The sequence below is a fragment of the Anomaloglossus baeobatrachus genome, chromosome 7 (genome assembly GCF_048569485.1).
Source record: "Anomaloglossus baeobatrachus isolate aAnoBae1 chromosome 7, aAnoBae1.hap1, whole genome shotgun sequence".
Taxonomy (NCBI): Eukaryota; Metazoa; Chordata; class Amphibia; order Anura; family Aromobatidae; genus Anomaloglossus; species Anomaloglossus baeobatrachus.
The window spans coordinates 70697603-70714597 of record NC_134359.1 but is presented as its reverse complement, the minus strand read 5'-3'; the positions used below and the strand labels follow the sequence as shown (position 1 = coordinate 70714597).

General features: G+C 49.9%; 1 protein-coding gene across 1 annotated transcript in view; it reads left to right on the top strand.

The window, feature by feature from the left end:
• The window catches only part of CWC22 (CWC22 spliceosome associated protein), a 220920-nt gene that overhangs the window by 57290 nt on the left and 146635 nt on the right, over positions 1-16995 (top strand). Inside the window, exons 6-7 of the mRNA XM_075318892.1 lie at positions 13219-13387; positions 15777-15830. Of these exons, the coding sequence (XP_075175007.1) occupies positions 13219-13387; positions 15777-15830 (223 nt within the window). The remainder of the gene's footprint in view (positions 1-13218; positions 13388-15776; positions 15831-16995) is intronic.

Sequence of the window (16995 nt, the reverse complement as noted above, 5' to 3'; positions counted from 1 at the left end):
TGTGCGGAGGAGTTATCAGCATATTCTCTGTGTAAAACAAAGGTGCAGAACCACATGTTTTTCTATGCAGCCGGTACAGCATGTACGGCTATACGGCCGGCAGGTTACATAGACCCCCATTATATCCAACTCAGCCGGAGTCTCTGCTAATGGCCAGAGGATGAGGACGGTGTCTGCAGTATTTACTGACAGATTTTCTGAGACTATGGCTATGACACTAGAAGCCTAGCAGTCCGGACATGTCTCTCACAACATGGGCACTGTTCAATCATTGATCCATGGCCCCCCTCAGTGTGAACAACTAACAGCTCCGGGAATGTCACACGCATCCCAGAGTCACGGCTCTGCACAGACGTCAGTCCCAGACAGCCTAAGCGGGCTCACTATGAGCGGCCCTCGGTTTCATCAGGGTCCTAGCAGAAGGACTCTCTGTGTAATGAGGCGGAAGTAGCGGCTCAGGATTCTGATCCTGAGACCGCTCTCAATCTGGATACACCTAATGGTGACGCCATAGTGAATAATCTTATAGCGTCCATCAATAGAATGTTGGTTATTTCTCACCCAGCTCCTCCAGTGGAGGAGTCAGCTTCACGTATTTTTCTGGACCACTCTGCCTTCAGAGAGGCAGTCCAGGAACACCACACTTATCCAGATATGCGCTTCTCCAAACGGCTTAGGATACACGTTATCCCTGCCCCCTGACGTGGTCAAGGACTGGACCCAGTGTCCCAAGCGGCATCCTCCTATCTCCAGGCTTGTAGCTAGATCCATAGTTGCAGTGGGAGATGGAGCTGCACTTAAAGATGCCACTGACAGACAGATGGATCTCTGGTCTAAATCCATCTATGAGACAGTCGGCGCACCGTTGGCTCCAGCATTCTCACCCTTGGGGCACTCCAAGCTATTTCAGCTTGTCTTACACAGATTGACACGGTTACACGTACATCTGTGCCGCAGGTGGCATCCTTAACCTCTCAAATGTCTGCATTTGTTTCTTACGCGATTCAGGTTGCCCTAGACTCTGCGAACCGTACGGCAGTAGCCTCCGCTGCTCCGTGTTTTTAAGCAGAGCCTGGTCTGCTCGTTAAGTGAATGGAAGGCAGATTCTGCTTCCAAAAAAGGTTGCTTAACCAGTTGCCTTTTTCTGCTGACCGACTGTTTGGTGAGCGTTTGGATGTAACCATTAAACAGTCCAGGGGTATGGATTCATCCTTTCCTCAGCCCGGACGCAACAAACCCCAACAGAGCAGGAGGCAGTCGTGGTTTCGGTCTTTTCGAGGCTCGGGCAGGTCCCATTTTTCCTCGTCCAATGTGGACTCAAAAGGATCAGAGGAGCTCAGATTCTTGGCGGGCTCACTCACGCCCAAAAAAGAGACAGTCTGACAACCCGCTTCCAAGGCGGCTTCCTCATGACTTGCGGCCTCCTCTCTCCGCATCCTCGGTCGGTAGCAGGCTCACCCGCCTTGGCGATATTTAGCTGCCATAGGTCAATGACCGTTGGGTGTGAGACATTCTGTCTCACGGGTACAGGATAGAGCTCACTTCTCGTCCTCCAACTCGATTCTTCAGAACTTCTCCACCTCCCGGCCGAGCCGCTGCTCTTCTGCAAACAGGGTGCACTCTATAGGCAGAAAGAGTGATGACCCCCGTTCCTCTTCAGGAACAAGGTCACGGTTTTTACCGTTTTCCGTCCCGTTCTGGATCTAAAACTGCTCAGCAAGCTCGTGGACACCAGGCGGTTCCGGATGGAATCCCTCCGCCATGTCATCGCCTCAATGTCCCAAGGAGATTTCCTAGCATCATTAGGCATCAAGGATGCTTATCCACACGTGCCGATTGATCCAGAGCACTAGTGTTTCTACGCTTCGTTATAGGAGACGAACACCTTCTGTTCGTAGCTCTACCTTCCGGCTAGCGACAGTCCCACTGGTCTTCGCCAAGGTCAGGGCAGCAGTAGTCACAGTCCTGCACTCTCAGGGTCACTCTGTGATCCCATATTTAGACGATCTACTTGTCAAGGCACTCTCTTAGGAAACATGCCGACACTGCCCGAACGTTGCGCTGGAGACTCTCTAGAGTTTTGGGTGGATCATCAACTTTTTGAAGTCAGATCCGACCCCGACCCTATCGCTAACATATCTAGGCATGGAGTTTCATACTCTCTCAGCGATAGTGAAGCTTCCGCTAGACAAACAGCATTCACTACGGGCTGCAATCTCTTCTTTAAGAACCAGTCGCACACATTGAGACGCCTCATGCACTTCCTACGTAAGATGGTAGCAATGGAGGCAGTTCTTTTCGCGCAGTTTCATCTGCGTCCACTACAATGTGACATTCTCCGCCAATGGGACGGGGAGTCGACCTCCCTCAACAGAGTCGTCTTTCTTTCTCAGGCGGCCAAGGAATCTCTACGGTGGTGGCTTCTTCCCACCTCATGGTCAAAAAGAAGGTCCTTCCTATCCCCATCCTGGGCGATAGTTACGACAGACGCGAGTCTATCAGGGTGGGGAGCAGTTTTTCTCCACCACAGCGCTCAGGGTACGTGGTCTCAGCAAGAGTCCACCCTTCAGATCAATGTTCTTGAACGCAGAGCAGTGTATCTTGCCCTACAAACCTTCCAACAGCAGCTGGTCAGCAGGCAAATCCGACTTCAGTCGGACAACTCCACAGCGGTGGCATACATCAACCACCAAGGAAGAACGCGCAACCGGCAAGCCTTCCAGGAAGCCCGGCAGGTTCTGATGTGGGTGGAAGACACGGCATCCACCATATCCACAGTTCACATCCCAGGCGTGGAAAACTAGGAAGCTGACTTCCTAAGTCGCCGGGGTGTGGCCGAAAGGGTATGGTCTCTTCACCCGGACGGGTTTCAGGAGATCTGGCGCCGCTGACAGAGGCCGGACGTCGATCTAATGGCGTCACGGCACAACAACAATGTGCCAGCTTCATGGCACGGTTTCACAATCATCGAGCTCTGGCGGCAGACGCCTTAGTTCAGCATTGGTCGCAGTTCCAGCTACCTTATGTGCCACCTCTGGCATTGTTGCCCAGAGTGCTGCGCTAGATCAGGACCGACTGCGGCCGCGCCATCCTCGTCGCTACAGATTGGCCGAGGATGTTGTGGTTCCCGGTTCTGTGGTGCCTCACGGTAGGCTAACCGGGGGCACTACCAGACCAATCAGACTGGCTGTCTCAAGGGCCATTCTTCCATTTGAATTCTACGGCCCTCAACCTGATGGTGTGGCATTGAGTCCTGGAACCTAGTGTCGTCAGGATTACCTCAGGACGTGGTTGCCACCATGAGACAGGCTACCATACCAACGTCCGCCAAGATTGACCACAGGACGTGGAAGATATTCTTATCTCGGTGCTCGGCGCAGGGTGTTTCTCCCTGGCCGGTTGCATCGTCTATGTTTCCTTCCTTCCTGCAATCTAGGTTGGAAAAAGGGTTGTCGCTCAGTTCCCTTTAGGGACAAGTCTCAGCGCTATCTGTATTTTTTCAGAAACGACTTCCTCAGGTACGCACGTTCCTACGGGGAGTTTGTCGTCTCAGCACTCCGTACAAGCGGCCGTTAGAGCCCTGGGATCTGAACAAGGTTCTAATTGCTCTCCAGATGCCGCCTTTCGAGCCTTTGGAAGAGGTCTCCCTTCCCGCTTTTCTCGGGAAGTGGCCTTCTAGTAACGGTCTCGTCTCTTAGGAGAGTTTCCGAGCTAGCAACGCTCTCATACAAATCTCCCTTCCTGGTCCTTCACCAGGACAGGGTAGTTCTGCGTCCGATTCCGGAATTTCTCCCTAAGGTGGTATCCCACTTTCATATCAATCAGGATATCACCTCACCTTCTTTGTGTCCTCGTCCAGTCCATCAATTTCAGAAGGATTTGCATCTGTTGGTTCTGGTGAGAGCACTCAGGTTCTACTTCCCGCATGGCGCTCCTGCGCCACCCGGATGCACTCTTTGTCCTTGTCGCTGGTCGGCGTAAACAGTCGCAAGCTTCTGAATCCACCCTGGCTCGGGGGATCGAGGAACCAATTCTTGAAACCTACAGTTATACTGGGCTTCTGGTTCTCTCAAGGCTGAAGGCCCATTCTACCAGAGCCGTGGGTGCATCCTGGGCATTACGGCACCAGGCTACGGCTCAGCAGGTGTGTCAGGCACCTACCTGATTGAGTCTGCATACTTTTACCAAGCATTTTCAGGTGCATACCTACGCTTCGGCAGACGCCAGCCTAGGTAGATAAGTCCTTCAGGCGGCGATTGCCCACCTGTAGGAAAGGGCTGTTTGACGGCCCTATCACGAGGTATTCTTTTACCCACCCAGGGACTGCTTTTGGACGTCCCAATTGTCTGGGTCTCCCAATTAGGAGCGAAAAAGAAGAAGGGAATTTTGTTTACTTACCGTAAATTCCTTTTCTTCTAGCTCCAATTGGGAGACCCAGCACCCGCCCTGTTTTCTCGGGGTTTTTCTGTTTTTTCGGGTACACATGTTGTTCATGTGGTATGGTTCAGTTCTCCGATGTTTCCTCGGATTGAATTGGTCTTTAAACCAGTTATTGGCTTTCCTCCTTCTTGCTTTGGCACTAAAACTGGTGAGCCAGTGATCCCACTGGGGGTGTATAGCCAGAAGGGGAGGGGCCTTACACTTTTAAGTGTAATACTTTGTGTGGCCTCCGGAGGCAATAGCTATACACCCAATTGTCTGGGTCTCCCAATTGGAGCTAGAAGAAAAGGAATTTACGGTAAGTAAACAAAATTCCCTTCTTTCTAGTAGTGGACAGCCCCTTAATCCAAGGAAAACAGGTTCGGCTAACTTGGATGGCTTGTAAAATCTTCAGGACCCTGTTCAAATGTCATTCCAAACAAAAGAGCATAATAATAATATATTTATTCATTCATATAGCACCATTAATTCATCAGTGCTTTACATAAATTTGCAACACTGTCCCCATTGGGGCTCACAATCTAAATTCCCTATCAGTATGTCTTGTGGAGGAAAGCCAACACAAACCTAAATGGACATTTGTTATTTTGTTCTATTGGTTTTAATGACATTTGAATATAACATTGAACATTTTACAAGGCATCCAAGTGGGCTGGACCGGCTTTCTTTGGATTCAATTGGACATCCATATAATTTAATCCTGTTTTCTGGGAGTTTACAAAAATAGATAGAAATAAGCAGGTAGTTGGAAAATAATTCACTTCATGAGTATAAGGTATACATCTATTATACTCTGCATAGTTCAGTATAAACGTTACCACCACGGCAAAGGCTGTCCTTGTGATAAATGCTATCGGTGGTGTGACATTGTTACTACGCAGTCTATAGGCTACTTTGTCCATGTGAGAGTCAATGGGCAGTATGATTGCCCCATGGCTTATAGGACTTTACTACACCTTTCTACTCTCCACTAATTTCATGTATAATCCTACCGACTAAAACCCCGCTATACACATTAGATGGCTTTTGGCCGAACAGTGAAGAAAAGGATTGGCATTTTGACATTGTGCATGCTGGATCCTTAACTCCATTGACAATCAATTGTCTGGGACCCCATACACATCAGACTGTCTGCCGAGCCTATCAATATCAGTGGGTTCAGCTGCCATAAGTGTAAAGGGGGCTTTACACACTACGACATCGCTAATGCGATCTCGTTGGGGTCACGGAATTCGTGACACACATCCGGCCGCATTAGCGATGCCATTGCGTGTGACACCTATGAGCGATTTTGCATCGTTGCAAAAACGTGCAAAATCGCTCATCGGTGACATGGGGGTCCATTCTCAATTATCGTTACTGCAGCAGTAACGAAGTTGTTCCTCGTTCCTGCGGCAGCACACATCGCTCCGTGTGACACCGCAGGAACGAGGGACCTCTCCTTACCTGCCTCCCGGCCACAATGCGGAAGGAAGGAGGTGGGCGGGATGTTACGTCCCGCTCATCTCTGCCCCTCTGCTGCTATTGGGCGGCGGTTCAGTGACGCTGCTGTGACGCCGCACGGACCGCCCCCTTAGAAATGAGGCGGTTCGCCGGTCACAGCGACGTCGCTAGGCAGGTAAGTATGTGTGACAGGTCTGGGCGATGTTGTGCGCCACAGGCAGCGATTTCCCCGTGTCGCACAACAGATGGGGGCGGGTACCCACACTAGCGATATCGGTACCGATATCGCAGTGTAAAGTGGCCTTAAGGCTTATTTCACACATCAGTTTTTGTCCATCAGGCAGAATCCGGAAAAAAACGGGTAAAACCGCACCGGATCCGTTTTATCCCCATTGATTTGTATTAGCGCCGGATTGTGCCTGATGGCCTTGCGTTGCATCCGGCTTTTGCCGGATCCGTCATAATTGCATAAAGCGGCGGCCAGAGTGAACGTATCTTGTAACGTTTTTTTGTTTGGCAAAAAAAACCGCATCGTGCCGGATACAGCGCGATACGGCGTGTTTTACAATGGAAGCCTATGGACACCAGATCCGGCGTAATGCGGTAAAAAACGTATGCGGCCGCCGGATTTGTAAACTGAGCATGCTCCAATGTATTGAAAAAAAGGATACAGCAAAAGATATGGACGAAAAGGATGCAAAAAACGGATGCGCCGGATCCGTTTTTGACAGATCAGGTATATTGGAACCATCAAAAAAAAGGATCAGGCACATCAGTTTTCTTTGTCGCTCCTAATTGGGAGACCCAGACAATTGGGGTGTATAGCTACTGCCTCCGGAGGCCACACAAAGTATTACACTTAAAAGTGTAAGGCCCCTCCCCTTCTGGCTATACACCCTCCCGTGGGATCACGGGCTCCTCAGTTTTCATGCTTTGTGCGAAGGAGGCACACATACACGCATAGCTCCACTGTTTAGTCAGCAGCAGCTGCTGACTATGTCGGATGGAAGAAAAGAGGGCCCATATAGGGCCCCCAGCATGCTCCCTTCTCACCCCACTTTTGTCGGCGGTGTTTGTTAAGGTTGAGGTACCCATTGCGGGTACAGAGGCTGGAGCCCACATGCTGCATCCTTCCCCATCCCCCTTAGGGCTCTGGGTGAAGTGGGATTTACCGGTCTCCAGGCACAGAGACCGTGCTCCGTCCACAGCCCCTGGGGAATCTGCTGGATATGGAGCGGAGTATCGTCAGGGACAGGGCCCTGCTACGCCAAGGTACTCTGTGTCCCCGTACAGACCGCGCGCACACTGCAGCATTGCTGGGTGTGTTAGTGCGCCGGGGACAACAGCGCTGCGCGCTGGTGCCATTCCTATCTACAGCTTTGCTGAGAGGGGACATGTATTTGAAACTGCCGCGCGGCCGCTGTTGTCAGTTTTTTCGCTGCGGCGCGGCTGGGACTTGTGGTGCGCCGGGGACTTCCGCGCTGGCCGTGCATATATCACGGCCGCGCTTATTACTCGAGTCCCCGGCTTTCTGCGGCCTAGTTTCGTTTCGTTCTCGCCCCCAGGCCTGCCAGTCAGGGGAAGGGCGGGACGCTGTATAGAACGTCAGCGCAGAGGGCTGGAGTCTGCTTTGCATACTCCAGCCCTCACACTGGGCACAGTGGGACGCCAGTTTCCCGCACTTTGTTTGAGGCACGCCCACGATCCCTCTCTTTACAGGACGCCGGCAGCCATTCCTGTGTGCAGTCTGAGCTGGAGAGAGGAGACTGGGAGACCCAGACACGGGATTCTGGTGCCCACACACCCGCTTTCAGCGGGCGGTAAGCTGCCCTCAAGGGCTGACCCCCACTGGTGCCGAAGTGTATATTGTATTTTATGCTTGCAGCTTTACATTGCACTGTACGGTCGCTGGGGATCCTCTGCTATATACCCTCCTAGTTTTCTCAGAGGACACAACAGCATGTCGACCGCAAAAAGCAAAGGTGCCAAGGCACAGGCTTTCTATGCTGCTTGTACCGCATGTGAGGCTACTCTACCGGCAGGTTCCACTGACCCCCACTGTGTGCAGTGCTCGGCCCCTGTGGCACTTGCTCGGCCGGGGCCTCTGCTGGAGGTGACCCAGGCAGAACCTCCTGTAAATACTGTCCAGGTGACAGGGACGGAGTTTGCAGTCTTTGCTGACAGATTGTCTGTGACTATGACTAAAATTGTTGAAACATTGCAGTCTAGACCAGTACCTCAGGCCATGGACACTGTTAACTCATTGCTCCCTGGTCCCCCTCAGTCGGAACAGCTCCGGGATCCGGGGGTGTCTCTTGCATCCCAGGGTGATGGCTCTGACACGGACGACAGTCCCAGACAGCCTAAACGAGCTCGCTATGAGCGGCCCTCGACTTCATCACACTGGTCAGGGTCACAGCAGGAGGACTCTCTGTATGATGAGGCGGAGGTAGCTGATCAGGATTCTGATCCTGAGACCGCTCTCCATTTGGATACACCAGATGGTGACGCCATAGTGAATGATCTTATAGCGTCCATCAATAAAATGTTGGACATTTCTCCCCCTGCTCCTCCTGTGGAGGAGACAGCTTCACAGCAGGAGAAATTCCATTTCAGGTATCCCAAGCGTAAATTAAGTGTATTTCTGGACCACTCTGACTTTAGAGAGGCAATCCAGAAACACCACGCTTATCCGGATAAGCGTTTTTCCAAGCGGCTTAAGGATACACGTTATCCTTTTCCCCCAGACGTGGTCAAGGGCTGGACCCAGTGTCCCAAGGTGGATCCTCCAATCTCCAGGCTTGCAGCTAGATCCTTAGTTGCAGTGGAAGATGGGGCGGCACTTAAAGATGCCACTGACAGGCAGATGGAGCTCTGGTTGAAATCCATCTATGAAGCTATCGGCGCGTCGTTTGCTCCAGCATTCGCAGCCGTATGGGCACTCCAAGCTATTTCAGCTGGTCTTACACAGATTGACACGGTCACACGTACATCTGCTCCGCAGGTGGCATCATTAACCTCTCAAATGTCTGCATTTGCGTCTTACGCGATTAATGCTGTCCTAGACTCTACGAGCCGTACGGCAGTGGCGTCCGCCAATTCCGTAGTTTTACGCAGAGCCTTGTGGTTAAGAGAATGGAAGGCAGATTCTGCTTCCAAAAAGTGTTTAACCAGTTTGCCATTTTCTCGTGACCGACTGTTTGGGGAGCGCTTAGATGAAATCATTAAACACTCCAAGGGTAAAGATTCATCTTTACCTCAGCCCAGACAAAATAAACCCCAACAGAGGAGAGGACAGTCGGGGTTTCGGTCCTTTCGAGGCTCAGGCAGGTCCCAATTCTCCTCGTCCAAAAGGACTCAAAAGGATCAGAGGAGCTCAGATTCTTGGCGAACTCAGTCACGCCCAAAAAAGACAGCCGGAAGACCCGCTACCAAGGCGGCTTCCTCATGACTTTCGGCCTCCTCTCTCCGCATCCTCGGTCGGTGGCAGGCTCTCCCGCTTTGGCGACATTTGGCTGCCACAGGTCCAAGACCGTTGGGTGAGAGACATTCTGTCTCACGGGTACAGGATAGAGTTCAGCTATCGTCCTCCAACTCGCTTCTTCAGAACTTCTCCACCTCCCGACCGAGCCGATGCTCTGCGGCTAGCGGTGTCCACTCTAAAAGCGGAAGGAGTGGTGACCCCCGTTCCTCTTCTGGAACAAGGTCACGGTTTTTACTCCAACTTGTTTGTGGTGCCAAAAAAGGACTGGTCATTCCGTCCCGTTCTGGATCTAAAACTGCTCAACAAGCACGTAAAAACCAGGCGGTTCCGAATGGAATCCCTTCGCTCCGTCATCGCCTCAATGTCCCAGGGAGATTTCCTAGCATCCATAGACATCAAGGATGCTTATCTCCACGTGCCGATTGCTCCAGAGCACCAGCGTTTTCTACGCTTTGTTATAGGAGACGAACACCTTCAGTTCGTAGCTCTGCCTTTCGGGCTGGCGACAGCCCCACGTGTCTTCACCAAGGTCATGGCAGCAGTAGTAGCAGTCCTGCACTCTCAAGGTCACTCTGTGATCCCGTATTTGGACGATCTACTTGTCAAGGCACCCTCTCAAGAAGCATGCCGACACAGCCTGAACGTTGCGCTGGAGACTCTCCAGAGTTTCGGGTGGATCATCAACTTTTCAAAGTCAAATCTAACCCCGACCCAGTCGCTAACATATCTTGGCATGGAGTTTCATACTCTCTCAGCGATAGTGAAGCTTCCGCTGGACAAACAGCGTTCACTACAGACAGGGGTGCAATCTCTCCTTCAAGGCCAGTCACACCCCTTGAGACGCCTCATGCACTTCCTAGGGAAGATGGTAGCAGCAATGGAGGCAGTCCCTTTCGCGCAGTTTCATCTGCGTCCACTACAATGGGACATTCTCCGCCAATGGGACGGGAAGTCGACGTCCCTTGACAGGAACGTCTCCCTTTCTCAGGCGGCCAAGGAATCTCTTCAGTGGTGGCTTCTTCCCACCTCATTGTCAAAGGGAAAGTCCTTCCTACCCCCATCCTGGGCGGTGGTCACGACGGACGCGAGCCTGTCAGGGTGGGGAGCGGTTTTTCTCCACCACAGGGCTCAGGGTACGTGGACTCAGCAAGAGTCCACCCTTCAGATCAATGTTCTAGAAATCAGAGCAGTGTATCTTGCCCTACAAGCCTTCCAGCAGTGGCTGGAAGGCAAGCAGATCCGAATTCAGTCGGACAACTCCACAGCGGTAGCATACATCAACCACCAAGGTGGCACACGCAGTCGGCAAGCCTTCCAGGAAGTCCGACGGATTCTAACGTGGGTGGAAGACACGGCTTCCACCATATCCGCAGTTCACATCCCAGGCGTGGAAAACTGGGAAGCAGACTTCCTCAGTCGCCAGGGTATGGACGCAGGGGAATGGTCCCTTCATCCGGACGTGTTCCAGGAGATCTGTCGCCGCTGGGGGATACCGGACGTCGACCTGATGGCGTCACGGTACAACAACAAGGTCCCGGCTTTCATGGCACGGTCTCACGATCACCGAGCTCTGGCGGCAGACGCCTTAGTTCAAGATTGGTCGCAATTCCGGCTACCTTATGTGTTCCCACCTCTGGCATTGTTACCCAGAGTGCTGCGCAAGATCAGGGCCGACTGCCGTCGCGCCATCCTCGTCGCTCCAGACTGGCCGAGGAGATCGTGGTACCCAGATCTGTGGCACCTCACGGTAGGCCAACCATGGGCACTACCAGAACGACCAGACTTGCTATCTCAAGGGCCGTTTTTCCACCTGAATTCTGCGGCCCTGAACCTGACTGTGTGGCCATTGAGTCCTGGATCCTAGCGTCTTCAGGATTATCTCGAGAGGTTATTTCCACCATGAGACAGGCTAGAAAACCATCCTCCGCCAAGATCTACCACAGGACGTGGAAGATATTCTTATCTTGGTGCGCGGCTCAGGGAGTTCCTCCCTGGCCTTTTGCATTGCCTACTTTTCTTTCCTTCCTGCAATCCGGGTTGGAAAAAGGTTTGTCGCTCAGCTCCCTTAAAGGACAAGTCTCAGCGCTATCTGTATTTTTTCAGAAACGCCTAGCACGACTTACTCAGGTGCGCACGTTCCTGCAAGGAGTTGGTCATATCGTCCCTCCTTACAAGCGGCCGTTAGAGCCCTGGGATCTGAACAAGGTTCTAATTGCTCTCCAGAAGCCGCCTTTCGAGCCTATGAAGGATGTTTCCCTTTCTCGTCTTTCACAGAAAGTGGCTTTTCTAGTAGCGGTCACGTCTCTTCGGAGAGTGTCCGAGCTAGCGGCGCTCTCATGCAAATCTCCCTTCCTGGTGTTTCACCAGGACAAGGTGGTTCTACGTCCGGTTCCTGAGTTTCTCCCTAAGGTGGTATCCCCCTTTCATCTCAATCAGGATGTCACATTACCTTCCTTGTGTCCTCATCCAGTTCATCAATTTGAGAAAGGTTTGCATTTGTTGGATCTGGTCAGAGCACTCAGGATCTACATTTCCCGCACGGCGCCCTTACGCCGCTCGGATGCACTCTTTGTCCTTGTCGCTGGTCAGCGTAAAGGGTTGCAAGCTTCCAAATCCACCCTGGCTCGGTGGATCAAGGAACCAATTCTTGAAACCTACCGTTCTGCGGGGCTTCCGGTTCCTTCAGGGCTGAAGGCCCATTCTACCAGAGCCGTGGGTGCGTCCTGGGCATTACGGCACCAGGCTACGGCTCAGCAGGTGTGCCAGGCGGCTACCTGGTCGAGTCTGCACACCTTTACCAACCATTATCAGGTGCATACCTACGCTTCGGCGGACGCCAGCCTAGGTAGACAAGTCCTTCAGGCGGCGGTTGCCCACCTGTAGGACAGGGCTGTTTGACGGCCCTATCACGAGGTATTCTTTTACCCACCCAGGGACTGCTTTTGGACGTCCCAATTGTCTGGGTCTCCCAATTAGGAGCGACAAAGAAGAAATGAATTTTGTTTACTTACCGTAAATTCCTTTTCTTCTAGCTCCAATTGGGAGACCCAGCACCCGCCCTGTTTTCTTAGGGATTTTTGGTTTTTTCGAGTACACATGTTGTTCATGTTGAATGGTTTCAGTTCTCCGATGTTTCTTCGGATTGAATTTGTCTTTAAACCTGTTATTGGCTTTCCTCCTTCTTGCTTTTGCACTAAAACTGAGGAGCCCGTGATCCCACGGGAGGGTGTATAGCCAGAAGGGGAGGGGCCTTACACTTTTAAGTGTAATACTTTGTGTGGCCTCCGGAGGCAGTAGCTATACACCCCAATTGTCTGGGTCTCCCAATTGGAGCTAGAAGAAAAGGAATTTACGGTAAGTAAACAAAATTCCCTTCTTTGCATAATCTGCGCCGGATCCGTTGCATCAGGCACACGCCGGATTGTGCCTGATGCCAAAAACTGATGTGTGACATTTGCCTAATGGGGGGATCTTTCACATAGTGGAGGGAAATCTCTTTTCTATTATCACTTATTGTTTAATGTTCTTATATAACCTTGTTTAATTTCTAGAAAGTGTTTTGGTGCTTGTTGTTCTTGTGTATAATGATTCCATTATCACATCAGACAATGTGCTCTCCCCTTGCAGTCTATGGGAGTCTGTACGTGGTCTCCTGGCTCCAAACTGTTGCAATTTTGTAAGGAGAATAAAATCTGATCTGTAATATCCTAGGAAAATGTACAACAGCATTGTAATTCTGCAGGCTGCTTACAAATGTACCTGTTTTTTATAGATAACATTGTATGTTTCTAGACTTTGATGTTGTGTGTTCTTTAATATAGTAAACGCTGTCCTTTTATGTTATTTTGTAGAGGTCAGCTGGCTAGATCTGTTCTCCTTGCTCAGAGCGCTTCCCCCATCTTCACTCATGTGTATGCTGCGCTGGTAGCCATCATCAACTCCAAGTTCCCTCAGGTCGGAGAACTCATTCTAAAGAGGCTTGTTCTCAACTTCCGCAAGGGCTACAGAAGAAATGATAAGGTAGGCCATGACACTGGTGCGTTCCTGTAAATTTCATTCTAGTTATTTATTATTATTCTTGTTCCTATTCTTAATCTATTCCCTCATATATAGAATATTATTCTAAAAAGTTACGTTTTCCTTAAATTAGAAAATATAAATGCAATATCTTTAGGACTATGAGATTGTACCATAAGACTCATCTAGGTTTTACAGGAAGGAAAAAAAAATGTTAAGCAAACAATGTGGTCGTGACACACTATTATGGGGAGGTTTGCAGCTGACACTTATGGGGGTAATGTCTCCCACTTCTGTACTAATGTCCCGCATTCTGGTATACATGTCCACCATCCTGGTATATATGTTCCCCCATGCTGGGCTCATCCTGGTATATATGTCACCCATCCCAATCTGAGCCTGGTGTATATGATTTCCATTTTGGCTCATCCTGGTGTAATGGTATATTTTTCCCCCCATCCTGGTATATTTGTCCCCCATCCTGGTATATTTGTCCCCCATCCTGGTATATTTGTCCCCCATCCTGGTATATTTGTCCCCCATCCTGGTATATTTGTCCCCCATTGCGGTATATTTGTCCCCCATTGCGGTGTATTTGTCCCCCATTGCGGTGTATTTGTCCCCCATTGCGGTGTATTTGTCCCCCATTGCGGTGTATTTGTCCCCCATTGCGGTGTATTTGTCCCCCATTGCGGTGTATTTGTCCCCCATTGCGGTATATTTGTCCCCCATTGCGGTATATTTGTCCCCCATTGCGGTATATTTGTCCCCCATTGCGGTATATTTGTCCCCCATTGCGGTATATTTGTCCCCCATTGCGGTATAGATGTCCCCCATTGCGGTATAGATGTCCCCCATTGCGGTATAGATGTCCCCCATTGCGGTATAGATGTCCCCCATTGCGGTATAGATGTCCCCCATTGCGGTATAGATGTCCCACATTGCGGTATAGATGTCCCCCATTGCGGTATAGATGTCCCCCATTGCGGTATAGATGTCCCCCATTGCGGTATAGATGTCCCCCATTCTGATATATTTGTCCTCCATGCTGGTGTATAGGTCTTTCAACCTGACGTATTTGTCTCCCGTCCTGGTGTAAATGATCTTTATCCTGGGCCCATCCTGGTATATATGCCTTTCGTTATGCCGCTTTTTTTTAAACATGAAAAAAACACTATTATCCTCACCTTTCCTCTGTTCCCCCGGCACGCTGTGTCCTCTTCTGATGCCGGCACCTGACTTTTTGGTGTGTAAGTGATGGGCAGCGCATGACGTCACTGCCATGCTCCCCCAGTCACACGCTGACGTCCGCTGCCAGATAATCCAGAGTAAATATTCACGCAAATAATCCCGTTCACCTCTTGGCGCCGGTATCTATGATTGTAAATGACTTTGAAGATTTTTACTATCACTGACCGCTCTGCTGAGAGGTGGTCGAGATTATGGGCGTGGGGAGCATTGAATATTTATTTTCTTCAATAGCAGATCCACTTGATCGCCCCACTGAGAAAGCGATCACATGGGTAAATCAGGCGAACAATGCCATCTTGCACTGTTTGCATGCAAAGTCTACATAGCCCATGCATGGGTAGATTTATGTGCCACAATAAACATTATAGTGGGGATATAGTCTTGTAAAGTGACCAACCCCTTTGACATTAAAGAGAATGACCTTGCATCCTTTGGCTACGAAGCGTAAAAGAATTAGGAGTCAAGTAATGTTTTATGGTTACCAATTAAAAAAAACCCCAAAACATTATTATATGTTACCTACTGATTGATGGCAGCCTTCACAGTAGTAACTGATCCCCTGGCAAACATGTTTACATGAAATACTTGTTCCATGTTCAGACTTTCTGCAGCCTCCACTAGAGGGAGCCCTAGGCGCTTTCTGCATACTGTTATCCAGCGCACTGCATAATGTACTGTATGGAGGAGGCGCCCTCTAGTGGCAGGTATGCAGAATGATGCCTTATACCGCTCTATGAAGCAGGGCTCAAGTGATGAATGGGTTGTCCGCGATTAGAAGAACATGGCAATAGTCTTTCAAAAACTGTGCATTACCTCTCCATAGGGTGTTACAGCTCCATCACATGAAGTGGTCAGAGCTGCACGACTAGTCTCACCCAATGGGCAATGGTGGTGCTGGGTCTTTTATAATCATGAAAAAATACTTGGACACTTTTTGACTTTTTAGTCTAAAAATCTAGGCACCAAATTACCTTTTCTGCCATATTTGCGACTGTTATATTGACCATCTGGATCCCTGGGGTAAATGAAAGAGTTTTCTAATCCAGGAACACCTTTCCTTTTGCTATATGGCTTGTAAATGGAGAGAGGTACGGATATTTCCACTGCTGACGGCAACATTTTTTTTTTGTTCTGTTCTCAGAAACTTTGTTTAACGTCTTCGAAGTTTGTTGCGCATCTCATCAATCAGAATGTGGTAAGTGCAATGTTTTCTTCTGTTTCCATAAATGTGTCAAAGTAGTTACCGAATAGGAAAAATCTGCTTATCTCTTAAAGGGAACCTGTCGGGTGCAATATGCACTCAGAACCAGGAGCAGTTCTGCCTAACTGTCCCTGTATCCAGTAGCATAGATAAAGGGATCTTTAGAAAAAGTATTCCTAAAATTTCATAATGATAGGCTAATGAGGCCAGCGACTAGTCGTAAGGGTGTTCGTTCCCTTGGCTAGTTGTCCCACTTAGCATGTAAGCATGCCCCTGTGAGTGTGCTAACATGCTAATGAATACGTAGCGTCAGAGACATGGTTGCGCTCACCTCTGCTGCCACTGCGCCCAACGCTGGATTTCAACTCAGTGCACATGATCCCAGGACTTCTGGTCATGTGTACTATGAAGCTAGGTGTACGCGTCCCGGCTTCAAACTGGTGTAGTGTGCATGATGAAAGGGTCGGGGACTTCTGATCATGGGCACTGACCCTATGCCCAGCATTCTGAGGTGGTGCAATGGACACAGGTAGGTGCGTCAATAGCGATGATGACGCTGGGCAATGGGCATTGAATAGCATGTTGATACGCCCCTGCGTTCTAACATGCTAAGAGGGCGTCATGAGCACAGGAACTAACGCCCTTGTGACTAGTCCCTGCGCTCATTAGCATATGCTAAAGGATGTTTAGGAATACTTTTTCTAAAGATTTCTTTATCTATCTATGCTACTAGATACAGAGACAGTTAGGAAGGGAATAGCACTATACACCCAGACCTGCTCGTGGTCCTGGCTGCATATTGCACCTGACAGGTTCCCTTTAACGTCACACCTACACCTTGTTTATCTTAAAGGGTGCTTTACACGCTGTGACATCACTAGCGATCTCGTTAGCGATGTGACACGCCAGATCGCAGATAAGATTTGCCGAGATCGCACATAGGTAATTTTTTTAGCTCCGGTCGCATTTGCGATCTCGGCAAATCATATGTGCGATTTGGCGTGTTACATCGCTAACGAGATCGCTAGCGATGTCACAGCGTGTAAAGCACCCTTAACCCTATTAACATCTTTTTGATTTTTTTCTTTTTCTTCCAAGAGCTGTAACATTGTTATTTTTCTGTTGATATAGCCATATTACGACTTGTTTTTGCCGGCTG